At 42.2% G+C, this 23,621-nt stretch overlaps 3 protein-coding genes across 5 annotated transcripts; 1 reads left to right on the top strand and 2 right to left on the bottom strand.

Moving 5' to 3' along the window:
• The first annotated feature begins 53 nt into the window (after window positions 1–53).
• Window positions 54–4,580, top strand: LOC111272524 (uncharacterized). Of its 2 annotated transcripts, XM_086973333.1 has the most exons (4): window positions 68–1,261; window positions 2,702–2,944; window positions 3,212–3,330; window positions 4,208–4,580. In XM_086973333.1, the coding sequence occupies exons 2-4, from the start codon at window positions 2,883–2,885 to the stop codon at window positions 4,354–4,356; spliced, it is 330 nt and encodes a 109-aa protein (XP_086829459.1). In that variant the 5' UTR covers window positions 68–1,261; window positions 2,702–2,882; the 3' UTR covers window positions 4,357–4,580. The 2 variants fall into 2 exon arrangements, 1 of the variants encoding a protein (XP_086829459.1); XR_002687567.2 differs by lacking the exons at window positions 2,702–2,944; window positions 3,212–3,330 and having other exon boundaries at window positions 54–1,261.
• Window positions 4,581–4,670: 90 nt separating this feature from the next.
• LOC111272523 (uncharacterized) lies at window positions 4,671–9,549 on the bottom strand. 2 transcript variants are annotated; one of them, XR_002687566.2, is made up of 6 exons: window positions 9,463–9,549; window positions 7,827–8,088; window positions 6,774–6,999; window positions 6,363–6,575; window positions 5,457–5,691; window positions 4,671–5,140 (listed from the first exon to the last, which is right to left on the bottom strand). XR_002687566.2 is itself a non-coding variant. In XM_022854022.2 (5 exons), the coding sequence occupies exons 2-5, from the start codon at window positions 8,082–8,084 to the stop codon at window positions 5,528–5,530; spliced, it is 861 nt and encodes a 286-aa protein (XP_022709757.1). In that variant the 5' UTR covers window positions 8,085–8,088; window positions 9,463–9,549; the 3' UTR covers window positions 5,389–5,527. The 2 variants fall into 2 exon arrangements, 1 of the variants encoding a protein (XP_022709757.1); XM_022854022.2 differs by lacking the exon at window positions 4,671–5,140 and having other exon boundaries at window positions 5,389–5,691.
• Window positions 9,550–13,186: 3,637 nt separating this feature from the next.
• On the bottom strand, window positions 13,187–22,343 carry LOC111272525 (protein O-mannosyl-transferase TMTC3). The gene is made up of 5 exons (XM_022854024.2): window positions 20,017–22,343; window positions 19,223–19,683; window positions 18,678–18,873; window positions 17,989–18,206; window positions 13,187–13,899 (listed from the first exon to the last, which is right to left on the bottom strand). Exons 1-5 carry the CDS (start codon window positions 21,383–21,385, stop codon window positions 13,672–13,674), a joined length of 2,472 nt encoding a protein of 823 aa, XP_022709759.1. The 5' UTR covers window positions 21,386–22,343; the 3' UTR covers window positions 13,187–13,671.
• Between the last annotated feature and the right edge of the window lie 1,278 nt (window positions 22,344–23,621).

The raw sequence follows: 23,621 nt of genomic DNA, 5'->3' as shown, positions 1-23,621 counted from the left end.
TAGCGCGACTGGTCACGGCGGCGGCGGCAGCGGCAGCGGCGGCGGCGGCGGCGGCAGCGGCAGCGGCGGCGGTAGCGGCAGCAGCAGCAGTCCTCTCGCAGGCGAGACCTAGCTGGCGGCATGAACAGCAGCGAGATCTAGAAGAGACTAACGTCAGGCCGATACGCATTAGCACGAAGTGTGCTTGCTGAAATGTACTGTTGTTGGTGGCGATAGTCGCCAGAAGGCGCTCGGATCGCTGTTACGATCATTGCGACGATGGCCTCTAGAGCCGCCCTCCAGGACCGAGAGGAGACGAAGAAAAATACGGCAAGAAATAACCTGCGCTGCCGCCTATAGAGGCAGTGCTGTTGATGATGATAACAACGATGCGGATGCTGTTAACGAGAAACGAAAGGAGATCTCAGTGAGCGACGAATCTGCGAGGCGGTGTCAAGACTCTGCGCACTTTGTCGCTGAACAGCTCAACGAGATGACTTTGGCTTCTTATTTATTAGGTACTACCTACGTGGCTGCGGCTCTAACTAGTATAAGAACTGATTATTACTGAATAACTACTGCTAGTTCAGATCGGGAGCATTACCTACGACTGGTAGGCTACCTCTGTGCGTATAGACATAGACACAAATAAGGGCTGGAGAGAGGTTGCTGCTAGAAAACCGAGGAGGCAAGTTGAAGACTGCGTCTTTCTCTCTTGAAAATATCTCGCTTCTTTGTTCGGTCACCGACTACGCGGGCTGGCAGACACGCTTTGAAGGCAGATCCGCCGGGAACCGTGTCGAAGAAAGGGTAGATCTGGGCGGCATCAGCCCGGCCGTCTGTGTCGCCACCAGGTAACGAACCAGTCTGAGCGACTGCATGAACTGCCTTGCTGATCGTGCCGAGACCAGCTTATACAACGTCTGGACCATGAAGACGGAGCCTTTCGGATGCGAATCAGATATCCGGCGGGATAAAGACACTTGAAGGGGGCCAGCAATCGTCAGTCTATCGGCTATTCTACAATGGTAGACGCTCATAAAAGACGAGGAGGTTCGCTGAAGACAAGAAGATAAGGAGATTAACAAGGGGCACAATAGGACGAACAAACAATGGCCGAAGAACAGAAGCTGGCTCAACGTTGCCGGTCGTGTTCCTACGAATTTGCTTACTGACTTCAGTCTTCTCTAGTCGTCATCAGTTCAGAGGAGCTTGTAATCAGTAGCAAGCGAGACTGATGGTTCTGCGGGCCGCTACAAGTCTATATGGGCTTCTTACAAAGGTGCGTTGTAATTTATTAATAGATTAATTGTCTCATAGGAAACCGAAACCTCTGCGCTATCGGCCGGACGCAAAAGAAATTTCGTCCAATTTCTGTCCGAATTTTCCGGCTTTTAGCGAGTTAAATATGTAAACATACAATAGGAAAACTGGTCGCGGTTTCTTGGCTAGGGCTTTTTTTGTCAATTTTTTACTCAATTCAATGAGCTGGGTCGAGTCGCCGTCTGCTTTTATTAGCTCACAGCAGCTAATAAAAGCAGAGTAGTCCTATGAGGTTTCACGAGATCGCGTGATCATTATAAAGGGTCCCTTTTACATTTTTAAGTGGGCCCACATTTCAACGTGTGTCCTGCGCATGCCAGCGATACGTGATAGTAACGCGGCTGGATAAAACGTTTCGTAAGTTACACAAGCAAATTTTCACATTATGGAGAACCCTGCCTGTTCCTCGCAGCTGTGTAGCGTATTGAGTGTGCTTCATACAGAGGTCTTTGACTTTTCCAAACCTTTCAAAGCGATTTCAGCAGACACTGCTAAGTAACTCCCCTCAAACTGCTCACTAGCCTTCAGTTCTTTACAGAATTCTATTCATTTCCTTGCAATACCAGGCAGAGCAGTGACTGAGGCCCGAGTATCGCGCGATTTTTTCGTTTCACCGCGAACATTACAGACGAACTCAGCTGAGGTTGAAATTGAACGGCAAATGCAGATATTCGCTGAAACTTCTTTTCGACAGAGTAGTCTAGATTATTACACACTTATTTTGAGCATGAATTGTTATTTCACTAATCGACACCCTCTTGGAGGTACGCAGTTTACCGTACTTAATAGCTACCTCTACTGATATTGATTGATGTAGGTAAATTTTTAGATCCGTCCTTTCTGTTACTGCATGCTAATGCTGTCATCTAGCTGAAGCGAGGTTCAATCAATGCTACTGACATAAAATAGACATAAATCCCTTTATTTTTTGACACATCTATGTATACGTTGATGTAAATGCTACACGCTCGTGTCTATGATGTAATTAATGGTGATCGACACTTGCAAGCGGCCGAAAATAATTCGAACACACTCTTCCTGCGTTTATTTCATTGCCCCAAACGACCTTCAGAGTGTTCCAGATTTCACTGTAGCACGTTAAGCACTGATAGCATTTTTATAGCTTGGTAGGCGGGACCAAACCAATGATCTTCAATCACGCAGCGAAAGTGTGCCTGCTTAAGCCTATCGATAGACAGTGTCATGTTATGGAAACTAATAACGGACGTATTCCCAGCCAAACTGATCGTTTCTCGAAGCAATTCTGGGAAGCTTTTAATAGACGGTGAAAAAGTACGCGTATCAAGTGCGTTATATCACTTCGATATATATATAAATTTTATACTATATATTAATAAAATTTATATATACATGCTGATTATTATTGGGATAATTTTAGAGCGAACCTACCACACAAATCGGCACAGTTACTTGGTTGGAAATTCGAATTTAGGCCAGCAGGAGCCGCAGCAGTAGCACGCGCACCCACGTCTATTACCAAAAATTAGTAATACGTACTGACGCCATGAGGAAACGTCAGCTCGAGTAGATGATGCTAGATTCGTTCGGATAACGAAGTTATGGCAAGAAAATCCTGGCTGGAGTTAAATGGCAAGTGGTCATCATCAGAGAATAGCATCATGTAGGTTACATTTCTATTAGAGTCACTAGCATCAATTTCGAGCACGAGACAGTGGTGGTCTTCAGAAGTGAAGTACGTCAATATCTCAATAGATCAGGCTCTAGCTAGGTTAGCTAGGACGTAGTTCTAGCAAAATCAAAAAAAAAAGCTCCAGCCAATGTGACTGCACATATGTGCAGGGCATTCCCTGCTATGGTACCACAATTTAGGCAGCGTTTGTCCGTTATTCCAGCCACTTGTTTTAATAAAAGACCCTTAATGTTACAGTTGCAACCCATTCCAGGTATTCCTCATCCTGGAAGTCGCTCTAGTCGTACTCCTGGTTAGTCTTGGTGCGATCTTTTCTTGGACAGGCAATGCCCATGGGCTAATCTTTGTCATACCGGGTAAATGCGATTAGCATAATTAGTCTAAATGAAAATGTCTCGGATTAAGCTTAGTTTTGTGTCGAATCGTCAGAGGTCACCTATGACTGACAGAAAGCAATAAGGTACAATGTAGTGGGTTATCTTGGCAACGCCCTAGCAGGAGTGTTTGGTCAACCAAGCGGGTATTTACCTTGAAACAGCTGAAATAAATAACATTTATGTACTTACCTACCTCTGTATTTAGAGAATTTGAGCTGCTGTAATATAGATACAAAGGCTAAAATTAAGGTGCTTGGACGGTCCCGGAAATAGTCTATCGGGGGTCCATAGAATGATCATCTCTGATTATTGATTAAATATAGTAATAGTAGCTCCGTTTCAACCCATCTACTTTAAACATCAGAAAATTTTGCTTTGCCAGACCGCTATATATACATATAACTTACTACATGGACAGGTTTCTGGTATATGGTAGCATGTGCTATATATGCAAATAATACATGTAGCAAGAACTTCAGACTATACACATATCACGATCACTATCGATACACAGTTATCTTTTTGCCGTTTACAAACCGTGGAAGGTTGGTGCCTAGATACATTGATTAAAAATGCAGTAACCACATCTCCTAAATCGAGCTCTTCGTACCTCTCTTGCAACCGAAAGAATATAAGAGTCTACCTTATGCGGGATTTCTGTTCGACAGGAGCAGATCATCTAAACCTGATGTATAACGAAATCGACTAGAATGGAAAAGTCGCCAAAATGAGAGATATATCAAGTACTTCAGGTTAATAATATATAGGCGGTAAAATTTAAAATCAAATGATTTAGACTGGGTTCGTATGTGAGTCAATCGCTAACGTGTTGTTTCTTGAAATTTCAAAAAAACAGGGGTGATCCTGTTTGTGATGGTCGTGTTAGTATACTTCTCAACGATGCGAGAGACATGGGATCGTGAGGGTAACTACAAATTCATCAAAATTCAACCCCAAGAAGCCGCTAAGGGAGGTGTCAGTTGCATTGACATACAGATCAACTAGTGGCCAGCTTAGAGCGACTGATGGCGCAGCGCCTCCGGGCAAAGAGTGCTAGTAATTCCAATAACTGTTCAATAATTCAATAAATTTATTCAGATTTATGAATAATATTTTATGTATATATATATATATATATATATATATATATATGTGTGTGTGTATATTTATACCGTCAAGAGAGCTATTGTAAATAAACTAGCAACACGCTGAGGTCAAGTACATAGGGACTTTGAATCTATTTGAAGGCATTGAGATTCTAGGCCAGATTTCTAAGGACTAATTTTTTCGCATGCAAACGAAAATTAAAACAGTCAATATGAGTAGAGAGATAGGTTTATTAGACATCGTATTACCTCGTTTTCGATATTCCCTAGATCTACCCAAATAGAGTATTAGATTTGTTTAATATTTTTCTTAGAGTATTCTTTGTCACAGTATATCACAGCGTTTACTCAGCCTTGTCTATTAATGTATCACCTAAAGCTCATCGGTATGTATTAAATAAATGATCTTCCTACAACAATCTCCGAAGAAGAACACCTTTTTCCGTCGTTAAAAAAGCTATTGTTCTTCTTGAACTGGGGTTGCGTAACGGAAATTGCCTCATGTCTTGGCGTGGCAGAACGACTACAAAGAAAGTTGATTCGATCCGCCTAAGGACTTCCATCCGAGGTATAGGTGTAGGATCTTTTCCCTGTAGTTGGGCCTACCACAGTTTTATGAGTTCCTTTGCCACCAAAACCGTAGCCACCAAAAAGCGGTGGAGCAAACCCAGGGTTGATAATGCCTAAAAAAATTCAGTGAAGTCATTAAGGGTTAAGGTTAGCGAAACAAGTTAGATGATAAACTGTCTAGTAAACACAAAAGCTACGCACCCAATACAATATAAAACGTAACATTGCCATGCAAAATATTAAGCTTAGTACAAGCATTTTCAGGATTAACACCCAACGCGGGGGAACACATGTGTGTAACCATGCGTTCATAACCAAGCGAAAAGATTCCTATGCTCTAATAAATACACTAGCCAGGCTGTTTATGATAAATCGTACGCGGGTTTTGTATTTATTAACAAGTGTGTTAATGTACAATATGTCGAGTACCTTAAAGACAAAATGGTGCTTTTTTTTGCGTCACTCCAATGGCGAATATCACAGATTGTATTTGCACGAGCTCAATGATAGGTGTTAGAGAAACTCTGATGGCCGCTACTTTCTGAGTAACTGTATGAGCTGCTACCGGTGGCAGGGTCAACTTCGTGCTTGTACGATCGTCTGCTGAAACCGGGCGCACCAAAACCACTTGATCCAAAGCCATTTCTAATACCAGGATTCAGGCCTGGAAACAACACGAAACAATTAGTCCATTTAATTGGGGGTCCCTGTTGACAAGAACAGCGATAGCAGCTGATTTGGTGCTAAAGTTAAGCTGGATGGTTTGGACCCGAAAAAAATGTCCTACACGGAACACTCAGCAAATCATGTAACATGCCGCCTTTCTTGCGGCAAAGCAGGTAAAAAGACTTATTACTGTGCTTCAGGGGTTTTTATAGTACGGTTACGTTATGAGACCGAACCTCGAGAAACGATAAATTAAGGTAAAAAATATCCGAAAGCAACACATATCATACGATCTTACGTTTTAATGCAAACTAGATTATACTAATTTGAAAAAATAGTCTTATGTATTCATCTCTATATAAATCTATTTTGTACAAAGAGATCGTTTTTAAAATTTTAACCAACGTTTGGAAATATCTGGTAATTGATTGATAGATAATCGTAATAGTGGTATAAAAACCAGCGTAAAGTATCTAATATACGTGGAATGTATTGTCAGTAACCGGACTTTCTAAAAGTGACTTTGTTTTTGGAAGTTAGTAAGGGTGGAAGGTAATTGAAGCAGGATTAGTGCTTTTAGCAACAGAAATCTCGGGTTTTGGGACAGCCAGGATCAAGCAGTTATAGGATAGGTACATAGGAACAGGACTGGGTTCCTTCCACCCTTACCAATTCTGGGGATGACGTTGGCGAAATGTCCGTCGCTAACGATATTCGGGTTTGATCCAACGCCTCCGAGAAGAAACTTGGAGTAATTTGGGATAGCTAAGGGCTGCTGGAAACCGAAGCTGGCGAAGTTGTATTGGGGAAGCTGGTCGAAACCCGGAGTGGCAAAGTGACGAAATTGATCACCGAAGTTACCGAAGCTCGCCCAAGGAAGGCCTAAAAAATGTCAACGAACATTACCGAGGATCTCGATAATCTGATAGGCTGTCAAGCGCGCTGTCGGGTAGGGTTGCGAATGTTTATATTATCGTATCTATATCTAACTTTTGTCTTCATCTATCATAATGTCAATGAGTCATCGTAACATACAGGAACTCCAGAATTTTTATGAGTGCTTTTCTTTTTACAACCTACCTCCACTAGGGAATCCCGCATTGGCGCTGACATCAGGAGTATTAACACCGCCTATATCGCCAGTGCTTCCCGCTTCGGGGGTTCCGAAGCTCAATCCGGAACCGAATCTGCTCGGGCCGAAGTGAGGTCCAAAACTGCCAAGATTAGGTCCGAAGTTGCTGAAGCTTCCAAGAGCTGTTCTGCTACCGATGCCACTGGCGTCTTCTTCGATCTTTTTAGTTTCGAGCTAAAATAGTAATAAAAAATCATTGAAGAACACCTACATCTATAGCGATATTTGGACGAGAGAAACATCCAGCAGATTTATTAGTCGCGGTGTACTTTAAACTCCATGTTTTTTTCTGACGAAAACAATTTTATTTAAGGGGTTGCCAAACATGGATATAATAAGAAGAGGCATCTAGCGGACAGAAAAAAATAAAGATATAAACTGTAAACTTGTACAAAAAGTTACCTACAGTTCATACAGATAATTACGAAATTCACTTCAATGTCTAGACAGCCGTCAATAGACTTGAGTAGGAAGAGCGTGATACTAACTAATTAAAAAGTACATAATATACCTCTTGCGATTTACTTTGTATAGTCTTGAAAAGAAACGTTGCAAATCATACCTAGTACTGCACAAAATGCTAAAGAACTATATGATTGTTCAGCCGTTTGCACCGCCGTTTCGCACGTTTTATTTTTGCTCACCATCTGATTACTTGCCTACGCCCGCTAGTGAGACATGCTCGAATGCTTCGTAACCATCTAAAAATATCCGTCCGGAAGCATCTAAGCTAAGTTTTAAAGTAGGCAATGCCTGTGATATAACAAAGTACCTGTATCTGAGGCCACAACTGTAGATGTACTCAGAAATGAATTAAATAAGCGTAAAAAAAACTATTACAAGTCTAACGATACCTGTTCGGCATAGAAGGTGCTCTGTTTGACATGAGGCGCTAGCATAAGGTAGGAATTGGGCATCGTGTATATGTTAAACGGTACTGCACATTTCATGTGCAACAAAAAGTGAGATGTAAAAACGACAAGTTAAAAGGTCGCTACTACCCTCTGTCCATCCTTGGCCTTCCATTCGTTGCCCGTGATTTTTCCGCGCGAATCCTGATGTAAATCGAAGCCGACTGTTATTCCATCAGGTCCAGTTGATGCACCGGTGTACGTGGCCTGAGAATACGAGCGGCTGTGAATTTGGGACGTTGAGCCATCAGGATTGCGGACTGAGCTCCGCTGCTCGATCACTTGGGAGGCCACGGGGCCAGAAAATGCCAAAAGGCCGAAGGCGGTCACGCACATCAAGGCATACATACTTCTGTAAAGACAGATCCAACGAAGAAGACAAAACATTATTTTGAGTTATTCTAATTCAGTTTAGATTATGCTGGGCTCGTGAAGTTCACGGCGACATGATGAGTGTACGGACCTCATGGTGATGGTGCGCCCTTGTGAAACTCGGCAATAAGGAATAGGAAACGTCGCGTCAATCAAGATCATATTAGTTAACCGTGTTCCATATGGACGAATGCATACATCTCGACAGTTTTTGGGAGCGCACAGATAGAAACAACGATTTAATTTTCTGCATGGGGTTTAATTACGGACGAGTTCACTGTATTAGATGTACTATTTTTTATTGACTCATTTGCGTATGATAGGCTGATTTAAACAACAGTTCAGACAACTATTTCTATTCAAAACAATCCATTAAACAATTACGACCCTATGTGCAAAAAACCTGTTGGTCTAACACCAGCAGCTAGTGGAAACGCTGGCGTTTTTCGGGCGGAAATTTTTTGACGTCTTTTCAATTCAGATGAGACCTTCAAAGCCAATGATAGCGTGTTAATCAGACGAAGCCACAGAAAACGAAGAATAAACGACAGAAGTTTTTTGAAAAATCTCCGAGGGCAATAGCAGTAACGCTAACTATCCGCTGTGTCGAGGCCTATTTTTTGTGGCCAGCCTTATTCTATATATAGCGTCGTCCTAGATGGCGCTGGTGGGAACCTCTGAAAGAATTCCGAGTGTAAAGACAGGGCGGCAGGGAGATTGGTAACAAACCCTTGACGATGGTCTCGAAAGACGAAATACGTTTATTGACTGGAACTACATCGCGAAACTAAATCTGTACTGCGGAGGAGGCGACAGCTTACTGATAACCTTGGAGCGTCTCTAAAGGGGTATCTCAGTTCTAAGTAAGGAAGATGGACTATAGTGAAATACACTAATGGACGTTGGCTGCAGGCCTTGATTCATCTGCTTCGGCCGCAATAACTATTATCAGCGAGGCGCTAATGACAATTCTGAGCAAGTCAGTCTATTACTATCAGTAAACAAACGTTTTCAAGGAACTTACGTTACCATTAGATAAATCTTTGGCTTGGCTGCGTAACGATAACAAAAAACCTATATTATTGTTGTTTTTGACAGCAGACATTGACTTCAGGTCGTAAACTAGATATCCAACGGAATCATTCGAATTAATCCGATCATACCGATAAGATCCCGAGCAATAAAAGTAATGATCAAAATATCTGAACTCACAGGCAAAACAAAATAAATATAGACCCAAAGTCGCATATATACCATAAAGGAGAGACGAATAAACAAGTTTAATCAAAACGCTTATCCACTATGAGCGTGATCTTCCGCGATTTTCCTTATGTACCTCGATTTTTACACTCACCTCAATTTTCGGGCTGCTCGGAGCTGTTTGTCCAAATCGAAATATCCATCCCCTTTTATATGCTAGGGTAAGGAGGTTGACGATTTTCTGGAAAGAGAATTCAACCACACATACACATAAACAGGGGGAATGACAAACATCGCTAACCGCAAAAAAAGCTCACACCAACGGCCAAAGCGATGGTCGAGTGCAGAACGCCCAGGGAAAGGGCAGCTGCAGCCGGCGCGATCAGTGAACACAAGAACATGACGACGGTAGAATCGGTGCGCCAACAAAAAAACGCCGTCCAACCAAGTGGCTTCTGGAGACTCCCCAGGGAGAAACCGCGCCGTAAGCGTCAGGTGACGTCATGGGCAAGAACCACTAAAAATAGCGACGACGGTGATGTTGATGCTTCACAACAGCCTGCCACTGCTACGCACACAGGCAGTGATGGCCGTTTTTCGTGTAACTGACATCGCCAATCGTGTAGTTAAGCGGTCGAGAGTAAAAGAAGAGGATCGTATTGCACCCAAAAGAGAAGCGACCCCTAAAGTTAAAGGGGCAAAAAATTATCAGACCGCATGTCGTTCCAGGCTGCTCCACCTAACTACCAACCCAGTTCGGCGCGAAGAACCCATTTATAATCTGACCTAAATGAGATCGTCGGCCAAGGTGTCGACACGAGTATCGCTTACGTATTAGAAGTCGTTATGTCAAACTTACATAGGAATCTAGCCAGCACAAAATAATACAGTAACAAAAGAGAGCATACGCTTTATGACGATGAATGATTAAATAGAAAAATGATGATTTTACTATGACAGCAATCTGACGCAAAGTTTCAGTTCTGTAAAGCTCTTACTGTGGAGTGAACTCTCCACACATAATCCATGAAGCTTTGAAACTGGCCATTTTTCTATCATATTAGCTTCTGTTTAACCTTGTATAATGATATACTGAATGGAAGTCGAATCAGCGGAAATCTCTGTGGATTTCTTCGAAAGAGTCATTGACGCCCATTTGAAAATTCTTCCTTAAGCTAGCCACCAAGAAACGAACAAATAGAAGAAATGTACCAGTTTGTTGCCTGGTTATTCTGTCCAACGTAGTCGAAAAAAAACGGTCCACAAGTCAAAACAAATAATCAATAAATAGCATCATTAACTTAGACGAGTTGGGTGTTTCTATTTGTTCGAAACGTTCCGGCCCAGTTCGATTAGAGCATCAAAGCTTAGTACGTTGCGTTATTCCAGTTAGGACCAATACCTTTTCCTAGTGAATCAAAAATAAGCCCAGTTCTCGTGATTTTGCAGAGATTGGGGCTCTCTGTAGCGCTGGAGTGGATGAGTGTTGTCTTGTGTTATCAGAGTATTTTAGTGTACTCTCTGGAAGACCCAATCAGTTAGCTAGATCTGCAGCTCGGCTACAGGTCGTCACCTGATGTCAGATTGAAAATGTCGTCGTATTGGCCCTTAATACCAGTTATGTGAGATGTTACCCGCGATAAAACATGTGAGTCACGTGAAGGCCCTCATAACATGCGTGCTCCGTTCACTACAGGGACAGAGTTAATAACATGATACACGTGGATTATACATGGCTAGGTGCGTCTTCTCTACTCTACTAAATTGCCGAAGTTCAGCTTCGGAGAAGAAATACTTAAATAGGTTGTATTTTTTTTCAGTCATACTTTAACTTATGCGAGCGAAACACCAATCCCTCATTAGCCGCAAACGTCAGTTATCGTGTAACTACGTAGGAGCAATTAAACCTCCAAGATCTTCGCATGATGAGTGCTGCACGACCATATTCACTTAGCCATACAGTATGGTAAACTATTTTTAATTTCATATATATTCAATTATCTATTATTAATGCGTAAATAAATTAAGCCATTACTAATATTTCCAACTGTATTATATATCTAGGATGCACTGATAAGGATTTCCCTAACGAAGAAAAAACTGATTGCCAATCCGAAGCTCATTTTGACAAATTAAGCCACAGGAAGCGCTCAGTTCCATTAAAATTAGCCGGTTTATGTATGGGTGAACTCCATCGAGTTCTGAAAAATCCACTGAAACAACTCATCAAGATATTCTCTACTTCAGAGCAATCCACACCAACCCCTAGGACTCGAATAGCTAATCTTATATATATAATACATATAGCTCGTACCACTTGGAAGTAAAATGCCATTCTCTCGATAAAAGAAGAGACATTATTTTACGATAGGGTTTTACTCGACATGCCGAGTAGCTTGCGCAACCAATGTACCCTCCCAATTAATTGCTTTTCCGTCGAGTTACATCAATGCCCACATTTGTGGCTTGTATAAACCTGCAGCACGAAATTGTTACTGAAAACGTTAACGTTTATTGTTAATATGTAATCTTTTTTCGATATATATTAACAAGGCCTAGATGCGTTTATCAATTTTAAACCAGTAATAAAATAGCGGCGAAAGGAAAATGACCAGTGATAACAGAAGATAGATTTGTTCATACTTTCTAAAATAAGAACTTTTGTGTATCTTCTGATAGTGACTAAATATGAGCTACATTGAGATCTGGATTTTGCCATTGCAGTCAGCTTTTCTCGCTAAAACTGTCAAACTAGTCAGTTCTCAGAGGCCATTGTCACTATATTTATTTCGTTCATATTAACGCCCGATGCTACCAGCTTACCGGACAGACACCGAGAAGCTGAAACGTCCCATGATCAGTAAATAGGTCAATCCATAAAGTTATATCGCTAATTGTATTAAAGGACAAAATGTATTAAGAAGTAAGATTTATCTGGAGTAAAAATTATAACTAAATTGTGTTTGGCGAAGACTTGATCCTCATTAAATAATAATATGCATCATCTACCTGTACAGTCAACGATCATTGTTTCCAACTGCACCTCCAGACTTAGCTGATTGAGATAGCTTGCCAGTATCATGCTTGACGTTGAAAAATCTGGCTCATAAGGTATAGTTATTTAGCTATACGTGCCACAATGCCACACGTGAGCAAAGGCTCTACGCCACGGATGCGCTCAGACATAAAATCAGTCGTTTCGTTTCCTTCTTCTCCAATATGCCTGAGCTATTTTCTAGGCCTAAAGGCCAGGCCAGACCAGAGACGAATTGAGAAAAAGTACCGAATGAGTCTTTTTGCATTTGTACGGACTTCGCTGTAACGTTTGAGTAAACGATTTTTCACGCCCAAGTTCATCACCGTTTACATCGATTTATGTCAAAACAACATAAACCAAGTTTCTATTTGTATGACATTATGAGGCATAAATTACGTGCCAATCTCTTTATTTAGACAACGAACGAGTCCTTTAGATACATTACGAAACCTCACGCTTTCTTGCCTGTAGTTTAATTTGTCAAGAGCAGGCAACCTTCGTGATGAAACAGTGGTAAGCTGTTAGTAGCAGGCAATCTGCGTGCATTACCGCCGACTAACCTTTTACAAAAAGGTAAGCATCATAGTGTTTCTAGCGAAGTGGCAATTTTGAAATTATTCATTCAACTCATTACCTTAGCTAAGTTATGGAAGTTAGAAGAAGGCAGGGCGTACTTTATTTAAAAGGGAGAAACATGTTCCTCTTTACTCAAGTACATCAAGAGTTGTCCACCTGCGGCTCCCTGCAGTGAATGTTGAATTATCGAAGAAGCACAGCCTATCGTTTCCTAAATCAGAGTAACTTCTAGTAGTAATACTAACCAAGTAACAACACGATAACGTAGTTTTTTTTTTAGAATAGTTTACTGTATTTACTTAGTGTGACTATTATTTTCTATAGGAATGCATGTATAGGTATTTACAGAAAACATATCGCATGGTATTTCAGGCGTGCACGTAGGTCATGGCTGATGAACTTTTTTGGGTAACTTGCTTACAAATTCACAAATTCCTTTTGCCATACAAGTATCGTCTTAACATTGATTACTTTATTGAAGTATCACTCATACGTTCGACCCTGTAAATATGAAAATTTTTTTCAAATATTTGATTGATTTTTAGATTGACTTACCAAAATAAAGAAATTTAGTTTTATAAATAACCGCACTTATCTGTTTGACTGCCTAAACGCTCAGCGAAGGATTGGATTGCCATTTACTATGCCAATGTGTATATTTCAACACATTAACCTACTAATACTAAACTTTATCAGGTGGACGAAGGCAGATTGTGTGATCGCAGACCGCGATTGCCCCTTGCCTTCGATTCACATTGCGCCGCGTGAACGCTGACTAAAGTTTGGCCGGTCTGAATATTCTTTTGTTTGAGAATGTCCTGTAGTCCACGCGGAAGGCTGCTGCTGTACTAAAATCTCCACGTCAACATCCCGGTGGCAGCTTCCGCCAAGCGAAAAAGCCGTTCGAGGTGAAAGATCACAAAGGGCCTCTAGAGGCGACTCTAAGCTTCGATCAACCATGTAGGCCTTGGCGTACAGCTGAAATCAGGTCCAGAACAATTTACTAAGACTGAAATGAAAACTAAATAATAGGGCGTCAAGAAGTTAAGTTTACTTACACTTATCTACTAAGTCAACTATTTTTTGCCGTATGGTCCGAAACTAGTAAAGCTCGTGCTTCAAATTGTAGTTGTTTCCCAGATAGACTATACCAACTGGGTAGAATCTTACACCCAGCAACTAACTTACATGAGCTAAAACAAGGTCTGAACCTGCCTCCCCTTCGGGAAAACGCTGTGAGCACGATACTCTTAATTATATCATCATCGAAAAAGCTGATAGTGGAACTCATAAATATGTCCTAAATAAACCCTTAGTCCGTATGGAAATTAATGCGGATATATATAGTTCATTATTGATTTGTACTGTTCATAGATATGCTAAAGACGTAATTTACGGATGCTATTATCTGAGTTTCTCTAAATGTTTGTCTAATAAATCTGACCGCGTTACGTTATGTTATATGGGCGTGTGCAGGTTTTATTTCCCCACACGGCAAGTGAGAGTTAGAAGTAAATCATTATCATCAACTCTCAATACAGAGTTAAAGACGTTAAAATTTATTCACGTGACCGCCTATAAACAAAGTAATTTACCTGTAAGTATCGACTTTCCAGTAGAAAGGCGTGCATCGCGTTAGCCAAAGTGCGTAAAAGCACTGGCATATTCATTAGAACGATATTTCTTTTATTAGTTTTTTTTTAGAATTTTATTAGTTTTTTTTTTTAAATAAGGCGCGTTCATATTCACGCAACACGTATGATATATACATACGCACGCTTAGTGCAGACAGCCGTTATTATTGTGCTCTAAAGTTATTTGTATTATGTACCAATGCTTTTTTATTTTAGCGAACGAACGTGCGTTAATTCAGTATAACTAAATCGAGAAAGTGAAATTCAGCTTTTTCTTCATTCAATTAAAACCGACTAAAAAAAAAAATAAGGATACAATATTTTTAAGTTTTCTCGCACCGAAAGATATGAACTCGTCAGCCTCGTCTGTCATTTTAGCCGACATCGGACTGCTTATGCCGTAAATACTCGAAGAAAGATGTTTTAGAAGATTCGCCATGATTTTTGCGGGCTTCAGGGATTATAAACCAGTGAAACATTAAATACAGTTTGACCTATGCGCTAAAAATCACATTTTCCAATGTTCGTCCTGGACCCCCCAGGACCCTGTCTTGCCGAATTGGATGGGGGTATAAATGTTCTCAATTGTCTTCACATGCTTTGACAATTATTAAGGATATGAAGAGGATTTAGAAACATACTCAAAATCGATCGGACTTCGACACCTCTTATTAGAAACGCCTCATATAAATAACGACTGTTGCGCAAACGACCTCTGACCAGATGATAGAAGAAATCTTAAAAAAAAAAACACCGTTTTAAGATATAAAAATTAGTTGCTCAAGTTTTTTGCAACATGCACAAAGGTAGCGTTTCGAAAAGCAGAACTTTGCCGATCTTTGCCCTGTAATTGACTACAGTATGTTCTTAAGTAATTGGTTCAAAACTTGAGATCGTATCAGTCTCTTTGCTTTACTCAACAGTTAGATTTCTTGGGCTGTTTAATATATAATGTATAGAATTTTGAAAACTAAGATCAATGATCGAACATAACTAACTTCAACAGTATAGCTGTTTAACAGTTACTTGCAGCAGCACTGCGAAACACTAGATCGAGGATTGTGCCGATGCAAAGTAACAGGATAATTATGACACGGCCATAGACTATTTTTTTGCTTGTACAAGATAAAATCAAAAAAGTGCCAATATCCCGAAATAAGTAATCCAAAACAGAGTGATCATATAAAGAACGATGCTTCCGGAAACCATGAAATCAGATTTGGCAAATAAGGCAACCGAATGACTGGCAAGATTACCTTCCTACTTCATTTACTAAAAACTAAATAGTAGACAAACCGCAACCTAATGGAACAGAGTGGGTTACTGCAACAGATGGGCGACAGTAGTAGAGAGAACCACCTACGCTCAACCTAAATTAGGTTTAAATTTTACTTAGATCGTTAACAGTATGATCTGTGTGATTGTTAACACGATTATACTGTTAGATAATATCTAGAGCATACACATAATACGGGTCGTTTAATGGAGGGAAAGATGCGTTAGTCTATGGTGTCTATAGGTGTTCATAGCCGCGGAGGCTGGGCCGATGCATGATGCGATCCGGTGCTAAACAGATCTAGAGCGTTCAGGCCCAATTTATTACTATTATTATTATTGTTATATACAGAACCTACTTGAAGGAACTTAATGAAATTCATAAGTTCTGTCTCGAACAGGAAGCCATGGGTCCAAAGATACACCCCCAAAAGAAAACAATTGAAAAGTTCTCACTATAGAAAAATGCATTTGACTTAGTTGACTCCAAGAAAAAACCAAACACCTTGGACTTAGTGGAAATTGTTGCAAGCACTGTCATTTTAAGGGCTACTTTTTATATATCGAATTGCTATCTCGCTTTTATCGACCGCACAAAAAATTTAGCCATATTGAAATGATAGCCACGACCGTCCGTTTTGACACATTGCGGTTAAGCATCGTATACGAACTAAACGTATCAGTACTTTAAGGAATCAGGCGCATAAAAAGTGACCATAGTTGCTTTTCTTTACCGAACCTATCATGTGCGATTACCTTAGGCCTGTTTTATCAACCCACTTACAAGGTATTGATATATTACTGTACCAATACCGATAGTATTGAATCTGTTCGGCAACGATTTTCACACGGGCATATCACTGTGATTATAAAAGTGGCCAGTGGGTTTTGTCCTTGTGGTTCCGTTTTACTAGATTAGGAATCTCTTCGGATGATCCGTCGGATCGACATAGTCACAAATTGTTCTGAATCGGTCCGCTCCTTTCCGCATCTCCGCCAGCCGCGTTTCCGCTTTTTGAGAGCCACACAACGCTATCATTTACGCCCAGTTAAAAAAACAAAAAACATTAGAACTGCTGCTGCTCCCTACTACGGCAGTTGACTATCACAGTTCAGCTATAATAAGCATAATGAGGAATCAGTCTGCGGCAATAGGTAAATAAAGCTGCCCTTTTTTTTTTCTATTCTTAAATGTCTCTACCTATCTACAACGAATTTGACTCAAGCAATGTTCAAGGAATACAGAATGGCGGACTAGTTTTGGTAAAGATTAGGAAAGCCAGCCCAGCTTCGTGAAGAGCGTGCATTGAGCGAAATAGCCATAAGATAGGTGATCGTCCTCAATGATATAAATGGGCAAGCACAAAAAGTCGATGAAGGATAGCAGCGTGGTCAAGCTGTGGATTCATGCTGGCCACGAAACGATCCTGCAGGGGACGAACTTCACTTGCTTAATGGTGTGAGCATAGACAAATCACTGCGGCTGGACACAGTACCTTGGCTGCGTACCTTGTCATGTCATATGTCGCCCTTATTCCGGTGGAGACGCAGCTTAAAACTTAAACAAACTTCTTGACGTCTTGTCTATAACATTTGCGTTGCGAATGCTTACCTCAACAATGGTCAAGTAACAGAGTTGAGAATACTGTCCTGGAGAATATTGTTAAGAATAATATATAGCGGGTTATTATCACAGGAACTTTGTAGCGTATGTGCCATTTAGTCCGATCGAACGGGACTAGTAGAGTTTAAGCGCTTCAAGGTTAAAGAACGCTGTCGGATCTTGAAATTGGACAAAGCTTCAATTTCGGTACAGGCATTATTTCGAAAACCAGCTAGGAAAAATGCCTGAGGAAATCACAGATAGAGCTGATACACGGCTGCAAATGTCCTCAATAGAAACCTTCAGGTCATAAGGCTCAAGTGAAATCATTTCCATTTGGCCCTGAAAAAACAGTAATAGCGCAAGTATGGTATACTTGCAGAGAATATTAAAAGCGCAGTTCATTTTAGTTGTCATCCCCTATTCGATTTGCTACTTTAGGATTCAGTACTGATGACACAATGTGTCGGTCATAGCTCTACATTTTATAGATTTTGTACCAGAAGTGGTTGCGTTGCCCTTATTCATGCCAGCTAAATATTATTAACAACAAACCTTTATTGCTGACTCGGTATCGCCTAGTTGCCGATGGAGGATACTAGCTTTGAGAAGCAAAGCCTTCGAATGAGACGGCCGTTCAACGAGCAGTCGGTCAAGAAATGCTATCGATGATGTTGGCGACTTCCCCAACTGGGTTTGTAATAGGGCAAGATTGTACAGCGCAGACGGATGGTGAGGCTGTCGGGATAATACACGATGCAGTAAAGATTCCGCTGAAAATAGTGCCAACAGAAACAATGACAACGCCGACCGCTACCTTACACTGATTCATGTTGATGCTTCTTAGCTGACCTTTCATGCTACCCTGGGAACATCGTTGGCTGATACATCAAACGATAGGCGGTGGCACCATATCGCGATTTGTGCAATGTATAGAACATGCGAACTAAAAACAGGGATTCGACTATAGTGGCAAAACTGATTTCGTGCACCCGGAAATGATTCATTGTGTCTTCACTCAGCTGGCAACCGGATACTGGGATGGCAGCAGCATATATATATATATAAATATTTCATGAGTTTCGTGTGTGGAATGTATAATGACTTCTATGAAAATCCCAAATGAAAAGGGTACTCAAGGAGACTAGAATAACGAAGCACTATATTTTACCAACAGAAATATACCCATAGTAGTGGACTCGTGACTACTTAATATTGAAAAAGAAAAGGATGGAGACGCTTACCTGCTGTGTAGCTACCTTCCCTCAGTGCGTCCATTGCATCTTTGTAGAGAGACATCATGGTGTCATCCTCCGTGTTAGTCTTTAATACGTCGAGATTCACGCGTGAAGGCTCATGTGTCGGATTGAGCTCGATACATTGCTGGAACATTGAGGCCGCTCCATCAGTAGCTCCGCGTTCCATAAGTAACACGCCCAGCTGAAGACAAGCAGATTAATTACACGCGGCTATCAACATCAGCTAACTATACTCATAAGTCATTTAAAAAAATGATCTCCTTTTAATAAATCATGTATTGATAGTCTGCAACATGTGTATACAACAAAGTAACCGAAAATATTTCTTCTACGCTGAAAAAGTGTTGGTTTTATTGGGAACATCATTTAACTGTCCCTAAATAGCTACGATAAAAATACTAGTAACTACAATAAAAGTATTTACGGCAACTGTACTTATTTGGGCTTTATCTAGTATCATATAAAGCTGTACTTTAAGTCAAGCTTTTTCTTTCTGTTAACGACATCTAATTTAAAGCTCTGGCACTTACGTTGTAATACGCGTCCGCTAACCTAGGATCGATCTCAAGAACCTTGCGATAGCTTCGCTCAGCCATAGGTTTCATGTCGAGTTGGTAGAACAATTCACCAGCAACAATATGAAATTCGGCCACATTTGGCGTCGAAGTCATCATCTCAGCAACCACAGCCTTCGCCTCTTCAAGCGCGTCCATCTTTATGAGGAGACGAATGTAGTCAACGACAAACAAGATGTCCTCTTTGCGTATCTTCACGAAATCGTCAAATGGAACTGCGACAAGCGGATATTTTTCCCGATAGATGCTTCTGGCTAGATCATCTTTATTCAGTTTTGAAAGGAGTCTAGCTTTATACCAGTGCGCCCGAATTTCGTCGCGCTGTTTCAACGAACGGTCGAAACAACTGAGCGCGAGATGGAACTCCCCCTCTATCTCGAATGCCTTACCCAAGTTATTCCACATCTTTATATTCCCTGTAATCGAACAGTAATAGAAGTAGACATACGGTATATTTTATTCACTTTATTAGAATATTTAGTCAGAACGGCTATACTGGAATAAGGTATAAATTACAGCAGTTCCTAGTTGGAATTTTCGTGTAGAAACTGGAGAAAATGCTTTCACAAGTTACGATCATAGTATGAAATTAACAGGTGCTATGTGCCCTGAAGCTGTCGTCTGAATGTCAGAAATCGTTGTTTCTGTAAGACGCTTTTCTACTGTCGCGTTTACCCCTGTTTTTTCAAAAAATATCACTCAGTCAGATGACGGGGCACTTCTCACGAAAACTACGAAGTATCACTTACCTGGATAGTCGCGTACCGCCGCTCCAAAGAGTTGCACCCCGCTTCTCCATTGTTGTCCGCGAATCGCGCTCTTCATTAACAGCGCACAGCTGAAGGTCACCAGGGCGTTCCGTAACAGCGAGCTGCTGCGTTCAGGCAACAGAGCCCATATTTTGCCATAGCCAACTGCTATTAGGAAGCAGGTCCCCATCGCGGGCAGATAGAGAACTCGTTCGGCCACGACGAAGCCCACGTAGAATAAAAGGTTAGACGCGGGCAGCCAGGGAATGAATGCCATCGTTAAGGCGGTCAGCGGAAGCGCGGCTTGTGTTGAGATACCTGCTCCTGTCACTTCTTGGGTAATCTTGCACGGAATATAGTTATTGTTATTGAACTGATGTTGATGGCTAGGATTGTTGGTACGTTTACTATTACAGGACGGCACTTTGAGTTCATCGCCACCAGATCCGTTCATGGCCTTTTCCACGGGACTCCTAAATAATGAAGCTATCACAGTTAACGTGGTCGCCGCAAAGAACGTCACGTAAAGTACTCGTTTGTCGAAAAAGCTCTCGATGAGAGGTATCGATTCAAACGAGTAGTCGCAGCTTTGACAATATGGGTTTAATAACAGCTTGACGTTGAATAGGGCCAAATAGACGAAGTTGATCTGTCTGAGCGGCGATGCCAGCTGTCGGGCGGGGTTATCGAACTCATGAAATGACGGAGTACCGCCAGAGATCGCGAATCTGGTCGTAAGGAGACCCATTGTGGCTGAGGTGGATATCAGCAACTTTTTCCAGAGGGTTTTATCTTTGTGGCCGGCATGATAGTAAATAATATCCAGTAAGGCTTTCACTGCGAGGGCTGTTACCCCTTGCTCCTTGCAGAGCATCGCGAGGCTCGTGCACACACATGCAATCGAATAACTTGAACTGAATATACACATCAGGTAGAAAAACGCGGACAAAAGTTCTGCTCGACCTACCAATTGTATCACAGCTTCCGTTTGTACAGGATGAAAACAGAACAGTACCCCCGCGATTCTGGCTACCCGGTTTCCTGCTTTTTCCTGCACCAGGGTCGTGAACAACAACGTATTGATAACATGAAGTATAGCGTTGAACAACCGCTGATAAAACACATTGTTGGTTAGTCGGTACGTCAGCACTGTAAGTGGTCGGTAACTTTGATGACTGAAGTTGGACTTGAGTGGAGTGCCCCAAAAGTCATTCTCGAACAGCGACCAAGTTAGGGGCAAGTTTACATCCGGATTTCTCTCGACGGCTGCGACATCGTCGTACAAAAGGGGGGCTTTCAGTAACGGTCCGTAAATCAGTGCTGTGCCGAGAATGCACAATGCGACATGTATCGACCACCAGCCCTCCATAGCATCTTTGGCAAACTTCGCGTAACACGAACACTACTCACAAACCCAAGAAAGCTTATAGGTTATTTATTCAACTACATACTCACTAACACGATCGTTCACACTCCTGCCTGCTTCAGACCAAACACAGCCTTTCAGCCGATTTCTTCATTACGGGTTGATTACAGGTCTGCGCAGTCGAAGCGAATTTCTATTTCTCGATCCCTCACGTTCTACATGATCTCTGGCACCCCTCTCTTGTGCGTTCTTCAGCTTCTAGGCTCTCACTTCGGACTCTGAACCTTCTTTTCATCCACTCATCTACCCCGAAATTCGCTTTCCCCTCAACAACCAACCACTACGCAGATCCAGACAGTTCGTATGGATTCCGACAACAGCATCGAAAAACACCAGTCAGTATATCCGTCGTACACGCTTTTATTGCTACTGCCGAGTCAGCCAGCCTCAGCTTGCTGTTTGATTCCGCGACTCTATACGATCCGATTTGGTCGCTTCGCGTGTCACCAGCGCCAGCGAGCAGTTCATTACCACACAGACACAAAACATCATCACAGAAGATCGCAGCTTCAGGCCGTAGCCAGCAGCCGGCATCACCACCGGAGTTCGATCTATCCACTCGTCCTTTGTGTGCTATCGTTCTGCTGCAGAAGCGACCTGTGAACGAAGTATTGAAAACATTGCCGACTGCTGCGGCACCATCATTGGAGAGTGACGACGACCGTGCGTCTGCCAACAAAACCGGTTGATCGCCTCTTTCCTGTTCGGCATTCGCTCTGCATTGCTTGCTGCACTTCCATCATCATCGCGTCATCAGCCGTTGTTCGTTCGTAGGGTTCGTCATTCGGCTTGGCTGGGCTGGACCACTAGCAGCCACCGTCACCGTCGCGATAACTGACGCGTCTCTCCCTCGAATTGCCTCTGCTTTCGCTGGAGCTGCCGTGTACGTTTTGTCGCCGCTAAGCAGAACGCTAAGTGTAACGACGGAGAAAATATTGGCCGGTACCGGCCCGCCGTTGTTCGGATCGGCTTCCACCGCTGCAGTACTTCGATGGGTTCAATCGCTAGCTATGCGCGACTGCGATTCTGCCACTGTCGCCATTCATCGTTCGTTCGGCGTTTCGGTTCGTGCTTCCGCTGCGTTGATCTCGTTCAATCTCGCCTTCGTTTTCATCGTGAGTGCCTCTGTGCCGCTTCCCCTGCCGTTGTAGCCATGAAGAGAAGGGGAGTGCTCGGCGAAGCGTCGTCACTCGCTCCATCACTGACGATCTGCACGTAGCAAAAAAAGCATAGGCGAAAGACCCGTTGTTGCAGTTGTCGCAGCCGATACGGAGGCAGTCGCTGTTTGAAACTGAGAGAGGAGCAAACGCTGCATCAGTCAGTCCGTAAATGTATAGTTAGCACAGCGTTAGCGATAGCCATGCTAAAGTAACCAGATCTGTCTACCTGTAAGAGTGTTTGTCGGCTCGCAGGCCGTCATACTGTGCTAGCAGTCCCTTGACAGATTTCGGCTCAAGGGTTCGTAGGGCGGCCACAGGGTTTATCGGCCCATGGACCATAACGTCGAACAGCCACGGCCTTCTAAAGCAGAATGGTTAAATGGTGACACCATACAACTAAAACGATAGATAAACTTAACGCTAAAGGATAGAAAATACTGGAAAGGCAGGTGCTACGGTATGAGAAACTGTACAGATGGCACCGCAACTCATGAAGTGCACACAGAGCCGGAATTCTTCCGGGAGCAGCAGCAACGACGTGATGCTCGATACCCAAAATACTGCGACGTAAGAGGACTGACTGTAGTAACTAGAGGAGGAGGAGGAGGAGGAGGCATCGAGAGTGATATAGAGGCCTGACTGGGCAGAAGTCTGCAAATGGTAACAATCATATGGATTTCTGCAGAAATGTTCACCACATTGGGGGTACACCAAATTGGTAGATTGGGGAAAGTGATCAGCAGGTTACAGGAACAGCTAAAAGTTACGCCCATGCAAAGATGAGGGGCTTCCTCAGTAGAGGACAAGAGGCAAATGAGGTGACGGACTTAGCACGATTTTTCCAAAGTTGTATAAAAGTTTTTGAAACATAAATATTTAGAGCTATTACCACGATTCAAGTACGTTCAGCTTGAACTTTTTGCCCACAATTTGCTTATTGTCTTTCTATCTCAGCTCCAAAAACCTATCTATCTATGCGTATCTACAAAATACACAAAAAGTGCAAGATGTACTATATA

This window comes from Varroa jacobsoni, unplaced genomic scaffold (assembly GCF_002532875.2).
Source record: "Varroa jacobsoni isolate VJ856 unplaced genomic scaffold, vjacob_1.0 contig02489, whole genome shotgun sequence".
NCBI lineage: Eukaryota > Metazoa > Arthropoda > Arachnida > Mesostigmata > Varroidae > Varroa > Varroa jacobsoni.
This window is presented reverse-complemented; position numbering and strand designations above follow the sequence as displayed.

Coding starts and splice junctions, on each gene's coding strand:
- LOC111272525 (XM_022854024.2), bottom strand. CDS start 21,385: ATGGAGGGCTGGTGGTCGATACATGTCGCATTGTGCATTCTCGGCACA. Junction 18,207..18,677: donor GGAAGGTAGCTACACAGCAG/GTAAGCGTCTCC, acceptor CACTATTTTCAG/CGGAATCTTTACTGCATCGT. Junction 13,900..17,988: donor ATACCGAGTCAGCAATAAAG/GTTTGTTGTTAA, acceptor ACCTGATTTCAG/CTGTACGCCAAGGCCTACAT.
- LOC111272523 (XM_022854022.2), bottom strand. CDS start 8,084: ATGTATGCCTTGATGTGCGTGACCGCCTTCGGCCTTTTGGCATTTTCT. Junction 7,000..7,826: donor AGGCCAAGGATGGACAGAGG/GTAGTAGCGACC, acceptor TTACTATTTTAG/CTCGAAACTAAAAAGATCGA. Junction 5,692..6,362: donor CAACGTCATCCCCAGAATTG/GTAAGGGTGGAA, acceptor TGTTGTTTCCAG/GCCTGAATCCTGGTATTAGA.
- LOC111272524 (XM_086973333.1), top strand. CDS start 2,883: ATGGCAAGAAAATCCTGGCTGGAGTTAAATGGCAAGTGGTCATCATCA. Junction 2,945..3,211: donor TCATCAGAGAATAGCATCAT/GTAGGTTACATT, acceptor TTAATGTTACAG/TTGCAACCCATTCCAGGTAT. Junction 3,331..4,207: donor GCTAATCTTTGTCATACCGG/GTAAATGCGATT, acceptor TCAAAAAAACAG/GGGTGATCCTGTTTGTGATG.